We start from the raw sequence: 13,629 nt of genomic DNA, 5'->3' as shown, positions 1-13,629 counted from the left end.
GTCCTCTTCGTCCTCGGACTGCCCGGCGGGTGAAAGTGGCCGCACTGTGCCTTCCTCTGCCAGCGGGACGGGTGCCCAGGCACAGTGCAGGATGGACCGGCGCGGGATGTGGGCTGGCCAGTCGAGGTGTGGGGCTTTGGGGAGGCAGTCCAGCAGCTCGTGACCTTCCTCGCTCAGCAACACGGTCTGGTTGCGCCCAAAGCGGACCCGCCTGCATGGTGGGGATGGCGGGAGGGCTGTGGGCACAAGCAGCTCACCCAGCACTCCTGCAGGTGTTGGGGGAGCGTCCAGCAGGATGGAGGGTGGTGGCAGTGGGAGAGGGCCATCCAACTTCCATCCATCCGTGTCCGGCTCGGAGGTGGGCAGGAGGTGGCGAGGGGACAAGATGTCCTCGCTTGTGAGCCTGGGAGGGAGAAAGGAGGTGAGGAGGCTGCCTTGGGGGCCCCAGGGGGAAGCCCTGGTGGCAGCAGACGCCAAAGGGTGCCAGGGTGCGGGCGGAGGGGGTGCTGGGGCCAGGGCTGCAGCAGTGGGCAAGGAGCAAAGGGGCTTCCCAGTTGGTGAGCAGCAGGCATGCGGCATGTCCTGGGCATCCCGCGCGTCGACCCCAGCCCTAGCCATGCCATGCCCTGCTCTTTGGGGGGCCCAGGCCAGGCGTAGGTCCGTGGCTCTGGGCTGCATCGGGCTCTTGCCTGCGGTGGGCCTGGCCAGGGCTGTGGAGGCCAGGCCTCCGCTTACCCTGCCTGCCGGCTGGCTGCACAGTCCTGCGTCTGCACCGTGGGCAGGAAGGAGGCTGCTGGAAGAGGAGGCAGAGAGGCAGTGAGCGAGGGCAGCCCGTGGGCGGAGCCCCAGCTGGGGCCGAGGGCGGTGGGCGCTGGCGGCGCTGGGCTGTCTTGGCCGGGAGGCGCTGCCGAGCGCGCCTACGCTCTGGGCCGGGGCTGCTCACCTCCGGGCTTGTCCACGCTGCCGTTGCCCAGGCTGCCAGCACTGCCGCGAGGCCCCTGCACAGCCCAAGAGAGCGCTGCCTTAGTGGCGAGCATCCACGCTGCGCCAAGAGGCGCCCTGCTCGCGGAAGGGCTGCGCGGGGCACGCAGAGCTGAGGCTGGAGGCAGGCTTGCGCGCAGCACCGTCAGGCTGCCCTTGCTGCAGGTGCTGCCGCGGCCTCAGCCCTCTCGCTGCCCGCGCCAGCTCGGGGCCATGCCCAGGCTGACTCCTACCTTGGGCCAGAGCCTTTTCCCCGCCAGCACCAACACCACCGCTATGCACAGGATCGTGAGGACGTTGACGACCGAGGGCATGTGGGCCAGGCACACCACAAAGAGGCTCAGCACCACAAACTCGCCCACGACGCTCAGCCTCCGAGGCTCCATGCCGCCACCGGAAGCGCGCCGCGAGCGTGCAGCCTGCTCAGCGCTCCGCCTCCACGTCCTGCTCCAAGAGTGCCACCCAAAACACAGCACCCACCTCTGAGCACGCCGCCCCTTGCAGCCACCCTCCCCCTCCCCGACCAAGGCAGACCAGCAGCCCCCAAAGCCCTGCTCCCCACCGCCCCTCCAACGCCCCTCCACCAACCTCCCCCGACCCTGACCGCTCCGCTCTGCTCTGCGGCTCACCCTGTGCACGCTCCTCCGCACCCCAAGATCGACAGCGTCAATCTGACACCAGGAGAAGAGCCAAAGGCCGCCGAGAGCAACTCTGCAAAAAGCAGGGCACGGTGCGCTCACTCCGTCGGCCTTGCCTGGCTGCCCGCTCCCGCCGCTGCTTTCCCACGTGTGACGCGGGGACACCGGGTCGTGAGCAGCAAGGGCGCAGAATGGTGCCCGAGCGTGGCTGGGCTTCGCGGCGGGGACGTTTGCCTGATTGTGGCGCTTGTGCCCACCGAGGGAGCGTGCAGCGGGTGGTGGGCGCTGGGGGGGCGACAAAGCCAGGGAGAGCGCCCCGAGGGGAGGAGAGACTGCAGAGAGACGGAAGGAGCCAGCTCTTACCCCGCTGCCTCGCTCCTTCGCCCCAGCTCAACGCCACGCTCTCCACCTGCTCGCGCACTCGCTCGCACACTCGCTCGCTCGCTCGCTCGCAGGCAAAGTGACAGCGGCACTTCCCCCAGCCCCACCTCCAGAAAGACCCCGGCATTGTGATGCCATGGTGACATCACTTCCACACACCTGGTCTGCCAGGGCACCCCCAGGCCCCACCTGACGCTGCTCTCACCCAAACCCCAACAAGGCGCAGCCCACCAAGGCCAGCCCCAACACAGCTCCCGCCAGCACAAAGCCCAACCAAAGCCCAGAGTCGTCCCTGACAAGCCCATGCCGAGCCCGTGGCTCGTTCTTCCTTTGGGCACTTTTCCCCTTCTGGACGGGTTGCTGCTGTGCCCTCCAATTGTGCACAGCAATCTTGTTGCAATTGTGAGCGGAAACGGCACACAAGCCATTTGCAGCATGCCTGCGGGGAGCTTTCTGGCGTGAGGCCCCAATTGGCAGAAGCTGCTCCTGCTTCTCTAGACTTTGTATAGGCAGCTTCCTTGTTATCCTCAAGCACGAGGCAACAGTGACTTGCTACAAGACTGGAGCAAAGGGCAGGGACCAACTGATTTCTTCTAACCCACTGGCTACCATTGAGGACTTGAGGGCGATGGAAGTGAACACTGTGGTCCCCATCAGGAGCACGTATTGTGTCTGTGCAAAGAGCGCTGCACAACGGGCATTGCTTCCAGCAGCCGTGCAGCCCTTCAACTCCGATTGTATGAGGTTTCCAGTTCCAAGCTTTCAGATGAGGCATGGAAAATGCCTGTTTCAGGTTTGCTAGCACAGGGGCCAGAGCTTTACTCATTGCCTCCTTCAGGAGCTCTCGCTCCTTTCTTTCTTGATGCTCAGTGCTTTTCAGATGACTTCTGGGAAGTTCAGAATTAGCTCCAAGTCTGCTCCCAAATTCCTCTAGCCACAGGGAGACATTGCCACAGTTCTCTTGGACAACTGGAGTTGTAGGCGCAAAGCTAGCAGCAGCAGCAAGAGTCTGGAATGAATTCAGGGAAACATGGAACAAGTTCTTCAGCCTTGAATTGTTCTTGTCTAAGCAATAGTTGTTAACACACTTCTCAACGAAACCTTCTAAAACATGTTGGGGGAAATGAATGTGCTGCCTGAACTTCTCACCATTCTCTTCCTCCGCAAGAGAGAGGAGAATAGCCGTTTCTAGTTGAGATCGATGGCCACTGAAAGCTGGAGAGTTAGAGCTCCTTTCCCAGGCTATATCAAGAGCAGTCTTCACAGACACTGCCTGTCAAAGAGCTCCTGAAAGCTCGTCACATAAAAAAATCAGCAACTGCTGTGATAGAGGGCACTGCTTGGCAGGACATGTGGAAACTTGTGAAGAAGTCTTCTCTCTGGCCCCGCAGGTAGAAAGTGGGGTCGTTTGCTCTTGTGAAAGCCTTCTGCATCTTTGCCAACCTTTCTGCTGCCACTTTGCCTAGAGACACTGCTGAATGTCTTCTGTATCCATGAGTGAAAACATATGCGGAGTTCCTGGCTGCCGAGTCCACCTGTTTTCTTATTTCATGCAGTCTGTCATGAATGCAACTTTGGTTGTCATGCATTGGCTCCTGTTCCTTTGTGTCGATGGGGAGGCTGATGAGCTGTGTGATGCGGTCGTGAAGCTGCTCCGTTCTGGTAATAGCACAGCTGCACAAAGGCTTTTTCCTGAAGGGCAGTGCTCCCTTCATGACCACCTGCTTGGAAATAGCTTCGATTGGGCAGGTCTCTCTCAGGGAGTGGTCCTCTCAGGTCCCGAGTACAATTGTTTGTTGTCTCCACTGTAACGCTGAGCCATCTATTTCGTAGGCCCTCCGCACGGTGTCTGGTTCACTCCCCCAGGTGACATGACAGTTTTGATCCCACACTTTCCTCCAGTTCAAGTCTTGTGGAAGATTCATGGCTTGCTAGACATATGATGGAGAGATGGGAGTTCGAGACTTGTATGCCCAGGCCCCAATCATATAGACGCACCGTTGGTATTATTCCAGATACGGTTGATTCTCTCTTTCATATTAACTGGAATGATCCCAAGGGGAATGGGGCTCCCTGTGTGCGTGGCCAGTGGCAACCAAGCTGTAATTTGGGGAGTAGTCACTCAATGTGCAAAACCTTTCCTTAGCTCCAAAACCAGATTGCTAGCTGTACGTTCTAACCATTCCCTCAACTGGTTTAAATCAACTAGGTGAACCAACCCCATGCCAATCCATAGGACCTATAACATTGGAACACTACATGAGCACATTACAGGCGATTGTGGGAGGTGTGTGATGGGCTCGACCATCGACGGGAACCAATTCTGAGAAGAAAGGAAAAGAAAACTTCTGGGATGTGAGTGTTAAAATTTTAGCCTTAACATTTCACAGAATCACAGGCTCACAGAATGGTGGAGGTTGGAAGGGACCTCCGGAGATCCTGGAGTCCAACGCCCCTGCTCAGCCAGGGTCCTCTGGAGCATATTGCCCAGGATTGGGCCAGGCGGCTTTTGAATATCTCCAGGGAAGGAGACTCCACAACCTCTCTGGGCAACCTGGTCGAGTGCTCCGGAACCCTCTCCGCACCCCCAAAAAAAGGCCTAGATCCCCTCAACACCCCCACGACAAGGCCCAGCACCGCCAAAACAACGCCCAGATCCCCACAGTACCCCGAAAACAAGGCCCACATCCCCTCAGCACCCTTAGGACAAGCCCAGTACCCCCAAAACAAGGCCCACACCCCGAAAACAAGGCCCAGATCCCCTAAGCACCCCGAAAACAAGCCTAGTTCTCCCAAAACAAGGCCCACCACCCCCAACACAACACCATGACCACTCAGGACCCCCACGACAAGCCCAGCACCCCCAACATAAGGCCCACGTCCTCTAAGCGCCCCCAAAACAAGACCCAGATCCCCTCTCCACCCCCATAACAAGCCCAGCAAACCCTACACAATGCCCAGCACCCCCAACACAATGCCCTGATCCCCTCAGCACCATGACAAGCCCAGCACTCCCAAAACAAGGCCCAGCACCCCAGAAACAAGGCCCTGATCCCCTCTGCACCCCCATGACAAGACCAGCTCCCCCAACACAAGGCCCACCTCCTCTAAGCACCCCCACAACAACACCCAGATCCCCTCTGCACCCCCAACACAAGGTCCAGATCCCCTCTGCACCTCAAAACAAAGACCAGCACCCCCAACACAAGGACCAACTCCCCTCTGCACCCCCCACGACAAGACCAGCACCCCCAACACAACGCCCCACTCCCCCCTGAACCCCCGCCACAAGACCAGCACCAGCAGACACCCTGACCAGAAGGCTAGCCCGCGAGTTTATTGTAGACATGTTTTGGGAAGTACGACTAGCATCTGAAATACAAAGGGATGAAATGAAATGCAGCTTCCAGCAGCAATGATCTCTTGCACTGCCTGCAAGGGATGCCATGGGAAATGCATCCTTTGCCAAGAAGCATTTTATTTCTTCCTCTCTGTTTGGCTCTTGCTTGAAATGTTCCAGCAGAGTGGTCTCACTAGGGAGGTTTATGTTTGGTTCTGCAGGAGGAGGTGCACTGGAAGATACTTTGTAGAGCCATTGTTTCCAGAGGCTAGCCAAGTGTTGCCTCAGCTTTTCTTCATGCAGCTCTTCCTTCTTTAGCGACAAAGCCACCAGTTGCCTTCTCTTGACAAGCTCGTGTTCACATTCTGGCTTCTTCTGATGCCCTTTGCTCGGATTCTTCTCCCGTTCAATGAACTCGGCAGACTTTCTCTGTGTCTCTTCCACAAGTGCTTCTCTCCGATCTTGCGGTTGATTTTCAATGCTTGCTTTCCGCTGAATCAAAAGCCCACTGGCGTCATCTTCCCTGAAATATGGTTCCAAGTCTTTCCAGAGGGAAAGAGAGAGAGTCTTTCATATTTATCTTGCACTTCCTCCATAAGGCTTCTTCGAGTCACTTGCGGAACGTCTCCCTTTTTAATCCGATTGTTCCGTTTCATTTGCAAGTCTAGGATGTGGCTCCCCAGCTGCCAGGTCCACTGGCTGTCGGTTGTTCCTAAGCTGTTGTCTGCGGCAACTTCCCGAGTGTTTTGGAAAGGGAAAACATACTTTTCATTCAGCAGAGCCTTCCACAAGTCACTCATACAAACTTTCAAGCTCGAGAGCCTTGAAATAGTGCCCTGCGATCCCTTCTTGGCACCTTGGAGAATTGTGCTCTTTAACTGATGCACGTGCTGGCTGTCTGTGGGGTTGGGTGGGGCCCTGGGTGGGTTTCCTTGCCACCCAGAGGTGAGCAAAGTAGTGACTGTGGGTGACATGGCAGAATGCCTGCTGGGCGGCTGGGTGGCTGTCCCTGCCATTTCCTCCAGCTTTTCCTGCAGGCGTCTTTGTCCTTGCATGTTTTGTTCCTGGGCAGTTATTTCTCCAACATTGTGGTGCACAAAGCAGCAGCTTGGCGAAAGATTGACTTGCTTCATCCGGAGAAAAGCCTGCCCAGCTAGCTGAAGGACATCTTGCATGTCTCCAGGATTTTCTCCCAAGATATTGATCAGAGTCATGTTGCCAATGCCAATGCCAAAGGTGGCTAGCTCATTGTCATCATTAAGTGACTGCTTATTGGCCACCTCCATGGCACAAAGTCCTCCCGTGTCAACAATCAGCCTGTAATCAAAGTCCACGGCCTCTTGGGGTTTCTCGTCCACCTGAAGCAGCTGCATAAATGCTCCCCGCGTGCCTCTCCCCGCACTGACGTTCCACTGCAGCCCAAACATGGCATTCAGCAGGCTTGACTTCCCCAGGCTCTGGATGCCAAGCACTGAGAGAACAAACGCTCTTCTCTCCCCTAGCTTCTCAATTTGTCAAAGATTGCCCCAAGCCATCGTCACGGTACAGACGAAGCATCACCATCCACCACTTCAAGGGCATACCCTGAAACCGTCAGATCGACTGCCACTTCAGGTAGTTTGCAAAAACATTCATCTTTTGAGTTCAAGGATTCTAGAGCTTCACGAATCTGCCCTACTTCTCTCAAAAGACGCTTGAGACCAATGGATGAATCATTGCCTGCATTGGAGAGGGCTTCTAACTTATTCATCAATGCTGTTTTCAGACTGGTTTTTTCCTTGCTTTTCTTTATTTCCAGGATTTGATACCTTCACTGATGATACTCTTTCTGAAGTTCCTCCAAGTGCTCAGAGGACAGGTCATCCCTAAAGACCTTCCTCCACTGCAGCAAGTATTTCTTGGTGTCTCTTGCCTGTGCCTGGAGAAAAGCGAGGACTGATTTCAGCAGCTGCTTGAGGGGGAACGCTCTGTCGAGTTGCTTTCTTCGTCCTGCACACTTCTCTGGCTCACTTTGGCTCCCATGATGTTCTATGTTCTTGTTCCTCTTTTCCTGCAAGCGGGGGAGCTCTTTCTCCTTTTTACACCATGGGTACCATAGTTGTCCTTGAAGAGGCAGTAGCTGTGATTTGATCTCAAACACAATTTCTCCTTTGTCAAGAATCCCACCAAGGTTCTTGCCTTTGCTTTGGCTCTCACACACTCTTCTGCCTCTTTAGCCACAATAAATCCACGTTGGCGAGCTGTGTCCTGACAAGCATCAAGCCTTAAGAGGTTGTTTCACCTTGCTAGTAGGTCTCTGATTGTTTTTATCAGCTCCTCTACTAATTCTGCTGTGTTTCTGTTCTGGATACCTCTTTTTACATTCTGGCTAGATCGGCCACATGCAACATTCTCTTCTTCAGTGAAAAGACAAATCAAAGGCTTTTGAGACTGCCACAGGTCACGTACAATGTTCATGCCTTTCTTGTCACTCTGGTCAGACTCAGCTAACTGAGAGCCTCCTTCACAGAAGAGATCTGCTGTAAAAACGGCAATTGTTGTTCATGACCTCTAGCATCTCCATGCAGGTTACAAAAAGCAACACAGCCGTCAAAAGTGTCATCAGCACTGCCACTGGCACAGGACCAAGAGATCTCCACAACACCTGTCGTTAGAAGACAGCCTTTGGTGCTGCCTTTGCAATGTCGATGGAAGAAAGTGTCGTGTTTGTGTTTACTCAGCAGAGCATTCAGGAGCTGAGCCTTGGAAGAGGAAGGAGAACTCCCGATCCGTATGAAGGACACCATGAGTGTGTCTGCCTGATCAATCGGTTTGTTTTTGTGCCTCTGAATTGTGGTCTGCTCCTCTTAACTGTGGTCTGCTTTCCCGATTGTTCCGTCCCTTTCCAGCTCTTTTTAACTTGGCTGAGGGAACTCTCTTGGTGCGGTGCATGGATTTGGTAGCAGGAGGGGGAGCGCCAAGTGGCACAAAGCGAGGTTTGTTGAAATGTACTGGCTCGTGAAATCAGGGGCACCATGAAACATCGCCACCTGGAGGTCCATGGCATGTGTGTGTGTCAGACCTGCTGTAACAGAGGCATCCCCTTCTTCACGCTCAGCATTGAAAAACTCACTGTCAATATCTGAGGCACTATCTGAGCACTCAGCGCCAAGGCTTGTTGCATTCGGAGTGCTCAGAACGCCTTCTTTTGCTTTGCCATGCTCCTGGCAAACCAGATACCTTCCACGGTAGTCCAGCATCAGCAGCTTGTGCCGAAAATGGAAGGGGTATTCACTGCCAATCCTGGGCTGGCTGTCACACAGGGCAGTCTTGTCGATAACCTGAAGATCTGCCCTCCCCCTTTTCCTTGCGTAGCAATTTTCTAGTCCCGGGTGTTTGATCAAGTGGAGGACCTCTTGGCCTCTGGAACGCTCATTCCTTTTAGGATCCTCCCACTGTTCTGCTGAGGGTGATGGCTTGGATGAATCTTTCCGCTCAGCCCCCTGACCGATATCAATTCTCCCCCGTTTTATAACTTCTTTCTGCAGATCACTGTTGGAGGCTACATAGTCTCCATTCACAGGGGAATTCAGATCTTGCTCCAGAGCGCCCCCAGGATCACATCCACCGCGCTTTGTAAGGATCTCACGGACTTCTTCTGACAGCCAGTTTCCTATGTGATGGTTCATCTGAGCTAAGCATTTAAACTTCTGTTCTGGAGACATGTTTTTGCATGTTGCTGCTCTACTCAGCCCTGTCAGGAGCAGGAAAGCCTGAGTTCGGGGAACGGCTGGCTTCCTAAGACTCAGGGAGCATTCCTGCGCCTTCTTCATATCACTTCACATGGTGTTTCACTCTCGCCTCCCGCAGAGTCTTGCACAGAGGTTTATTGACGCTGGCCCGGAGGTGGCAAAGGCGTCTAGCTCCGCGGGCGCTGGTTACTGGCACGTCTGCCCAGGCGCGGAGCCTGCTGCTGGCCCCAATCAGCTGGCCCTTGCCTGGCGCCTCCTCAGCACTCGCCGTGGCCTTCGCAGGAAGGAGGCGCATCTGCGGAGGCCCTTGCGCAGCCCTCTGAAGGCGCCTGCAGGGCAGGCTGGGCAGGCTGGGCACAGCAGGCAGGCCAGGGCCGCTGTGCAGCCGGCGGCTGCAGCGGGAGGGGAGGGCGCCTCCGGTGGTGGGCTCCAGAGCTGCATGGTGGGCCAGCGCTGCAGGGAGGTGGCACACGCTGGCTCCTCGTCCTCTTCGTCCTCGGACTGCCCGGCGGGTGAAAGTGGCCGCACTGTGCCTTCCTCTGCCAGCGGGACGGGTGCCCAGGCACAGTGCAGGATGGACCGGCGCGGGATGTGGGCTGGCCAGTCGAGGTGTGGGGCTTTGGGGAGGCAGTCCAGCAGCTCGTGACCTTCCTCGCTCAGCAACACGGTCTGGTTGCGCCCAAAGCGGACCCGCCTGCATGGTGGGGATGGCGGGAGGGCTGTGGGCACAAGCAGCTCACCCAGCACTCCTGCAGGTGTTGGGGGAGCGTCCAGCAGGATGGAGGGTGGTGGCAGTGGGAGAGGGCCATCCAACTTCCATCCATCCGTGTCCGGCTCGGAGGTGGGCAGGAGGTGGCGAGGGGACAAGATGTCCTCGCTTGTGAGCCTGGGAGGGAGAAAGGAGGTGAGGAGGCTGCCTTGGGTGCCCCAGGGGGAAGCCCTGGTGGTGGCGGCAGACGCCAAAGGGTGCCAGGGTGCGGGCGGAGGGGGCGCTGGGGCCAGGGCTGCAGCAGTGGGCAAGGAGCAAAGGGGCTTCCCAGTTGGTGAGCAGCAGGCATGCGGCATGTCCTGGGCATCCCGCGCGTCGACCCCAGCCCTAGCCATGCCATGCCCTGCTCTTTGGGGGGCCCAGGCCAGGCGCAGGTCTGTGGCTCTGGGCTGCATCGGGCTCTTGCCTGCGGTGGGCCTGGCCAGGGCTGTGGGGCAGCCCCCCTGCAGGCCAGGCCTCCGCTTACCCTGCCTGCCGGCTGGCTGCACAGTCCTGCGTCTGCACCGTGGGCAGGAAGGGGGCTGCTGGAAGAGGAGGCAGAGAGGCAGTGAGCGAGGGCAGCCCGTCGGCGGAGCCCCAGCTGGGGCCGAGGGCGGTGGGCGCTGGCGGCGCTGGGCTGTCTTGGCCGGGAGGCGCTGCCGAGCGCGCCTACGCTCTGGGCCGGGGCTGCTCACCTCCGGGCTCGTCCACGCTGCCGTTGCCCAGGCTGCCAGCACTGCCGCGAGGCCCCTGCACAGCCCAAGAGAGCGCTGCCTTAGTGGCGAGCATCCACGCTGCGCCAAGAGGCGCCCTGCTCGCGGAAGGGCTGCGCGGGGCACGCAGAGCTGAGGCTGCAGGCAGGCTTGCGCGCAGCACCGTCAGGCTGCCCTTGCTGCAGGTGCTGCCGCGGCCTCAGCCCTCTCGCTGCCCGCGCCAGCTCGGGGCCATGCCCAGGCTGACTCCTACCTTGGGCCAGGGCCTTTTCCCCGCCAGCACCAACACCACCGCTATGCACAGGATCGTGAGGACGTTGACGACCGAGGGCATGTGGGCCAGGCACACCACAAAGAGGCTCAGCACCACAAACTCGCCCACGACGCTCAGCCTCCGAGGCTCCATGCCGCCACCGGAAGCGCGCCGCGAGCTTGCAGCCTGCTCAGCGCTCCGCCTCCACGTCCTGCTCCAAGAGTGCCACCCAAAACACAGCACCCACCTCTGAGCACGCCGCCCCTTGCAGCCACCCTCCCCCTCCCCAACCAAGGCAGACCAGCAGCCCCCAAAGCCCTGCTCCCCACCGCCCCTCCAACGCCCCTCCACCAACCTCCCCCGACCCTGACCGCTCTGCTCTGCTCTGCGGCTCACCCTGTGCACGCTCCTCCGCACCCCAAGATCGACAGCGTCAATCTGACACCAGGACAAGAGCCAAAGGCCGCCGAGAGCAACTCTGCAAAAAGCAGGGCACGGTGCCCTCACTCCGTCGGCCTTGCCTGGCTGCCCGCTCCCACGGCTGCTTTCCCACGTGTGACGCGGGGACACTGGGTCGTGAGCAGCAAGGGCGCAGAATGGTGCCCGAGCGTGGCTGGGCTTCGCGGCGGGGACGTTTGCCTGATTGTGGCACTTGTGCCCACCGAGGGAGCGTGCAGCGGGTGGTGGGCGCTGGGGGGGCGACAAAGCCAGGGAGAGCGCCCCGAGGGGAGGAGAGACTGCAGAGAGATGGAAGGAGCCAGCTCTTACCCCGCTGCCTCGCTCCTTCGCCCCAGCTCAACGCCACGCTCTCCACCTGCTCGCGCACTCGCTCGCACACTCGCTCGCTCGCTCGCAGGCAAAGTGACAGCGGCACTTCCCCCAGCCCCACCTCCAGAAAGACCCCGGCATTGTGATGCCATGGCGACATCACTTCCACACACCTGGTCTGCCAGGGCACCCCCAGGCCCAACCTGACGCTGCTCTCACCCAAACCCTGGCTGCAAGGCCAAGCACTGGAGGGCACCGAGGAGCAGCATCCCTCATCTGCTTTGCTGGAGGGTGATCCAGGCCTTGCAGCCACCACTGGAGCAGCACCCTCAGCTTTGCACAAACTCCAAGCCCAGCGTGGGGCAGAAGGAAATGCCAAGTTCTGCAGCCAGGCAGGAACAACTCCATGCACCAATACAGGCTGGGGCCAATCGACTCCAAAGCTGGAAAGGCCAACAGCATCATGAGCTGCATTAGGAAGAGCTTTACCAGCAGGTCGACGGAGGTGGTCCTTCCCCTCCACACAGCACTGCTGAGGACACACCTGGAGTACTGTGTCCAGTTCTGCACTCCCCAGTACAAGAGACACACGGAGCTCCTGTAGTGAATCCAGCAAAGGGCAACAAAGATGATTAAGGCACTGGAGCATCTGTCAGACAAGGAGAGCCTGAGAGAGCTGGGGCTGTTTAGCCTGGAGAGGAGAAGCCTCTGGGGGATCATCTTAGTATGTGATTGGGGAGGGGGAGTAAAGAAGAGAGAGCAAGACTCCTCTCAGTGATGCTGAATGACAGGACAAGGGGCACAAACTGAAATACAGGAAATTGCACTTAAAGATCAGAAAATACTTCTCTACTGTGAGGGTGGTTAAACACTGCAATGAGTTCCCCAGAGAGTCCGTGGCGTCTCCATTCTTGTAGAGAATACAAACTTGACTGGACATGACCATGAGCAAGCTGCTCCAGCTGGCCAAGCTTCAAGCAGCACGGTTGCACTAGAAGATCGGCACAGGTCCCTGACCACATAAACTATTCTCGAGTCTATGGTGGCATTTGGTATATATGTCCACAGCCTAGTGGGCAAGGGGTCTCCGCCCTGGGGGGTCCAATCTGTGCTCGGGGCTGGAAGTGAACCCCCAGGGCACGTGTGGCTGGGTAACAGAGGGCAGTGGCAGACAGCAGCTCTTCTGGAAGAGCTTAAACCAACTTTTATTGACAAACCAAAACATCATCATCCTAAAAACAACCCCAAGAGCTCCCCAGGTAGTGAGTAAGGGTCTTGCACACTTGAAGCTGAGAAAGGTGGATCTTCAACAGCTTAATATTGCAGTGGGCTGAAGAAAGAGACCTTCCCTCCCTCCCCCAATATACACAGCAAGAAAAGCCCCAGCCCCAAGAAGTAGTGGTCAGTACAAAATAAATAGGTAAACCAGCAGACCACGCTGAGCTCACACTGCACCAGAGAACGTGGCTCCATGGGAGCCTTCAGGCAAGTCCCACCACCACTGCTGCTTTCAGTGGCCTTAGAAAGATGCTTGAGCTGCTGGAAATCTGCCTTCCTGGGGATGGGGCAGCCCAGTCTGCCCCTTGCAGAGCCCAAGGGCTCTGCCAAGTCTCTACTGCTGTTGGGGCAGGGTGGCTGGCATGCCCTGTGGTGGCATCAGCCCCTGCAGTCAGGGGCAGTGACCTTCAGGGCTAGGAGGGGGGCAGCGGCAGTACTGGCATGGAGGCCAGGCTTTGGGGCTGCTCTGTGCCTTGTCCCCAAGCCCGAGGGGCTGGCGTGCTCCCAGCAAGGCCTGGCTGCTCTGCCCCGCCCCACGTCACTGGTTCATGACTGCTTTTAACATGTCCTGTGAACAAGCATTTAGGCAGCATTCCCACAGCTCCAGCAACACAACCCTAGTGCTCCCTCTGCTTTCTGCTGGGGCAGAGGAGCTGAGCTGCCCAGACGGGGCACCGACCTCTGCCCCCAGTGGGTCAAGGCATCTGGGACCCACAGCACGGGTGACCCAGAGTAGCCAGCCACGCATCTCTGCCAGCCCAGGTGAGGGACACAGGACAGCCTGGGGACCAGAGGCCT

General features: G+C 57.9%; 1 protein-coding gene across 1 annotated transcript in view; it reads right to left on the bottom strand.

Annotated features, from left to right (window-relative positions):
- LOC138066506 (otoferlin-like) overlaps positions 1 to 11,822 on the bottom strand; it is a 238,919-nt gene extending 227,097 nt beyond the window's left edge. Inside the window, 1 exon segment of the mRNA XM_068936375.1 lies at positions 11,773 to 11,822. Within this exon segment, the coding sequence (XP_068792476.1) occupies positions 11,773 to 11,822 (50 nt within the window).
- Positions 11,823 to 13,629: the final 1,807 nt, after the last annotated feature.

Source organism: Struthio camelus, chromosome 3, assembly GCF_040807025.1.
Source record: "Struthio camelus isolate bStrCam1 chromosome 3, bStrCam1.hap1, whole genome shotgun sequence".
Classification (NCBI taxonomy): domain Eukaryota; kingdom Metazoa; phylum Chordata; class Aves; order Struthioniformes; family Struthionidae; genus Struthio; species Struthio camelus.
The sequence above is the reverse complement of the archived record's forward strand: the minus strand, read 5'-3'. Positions and strand labels throughout refer to the sequence as shown.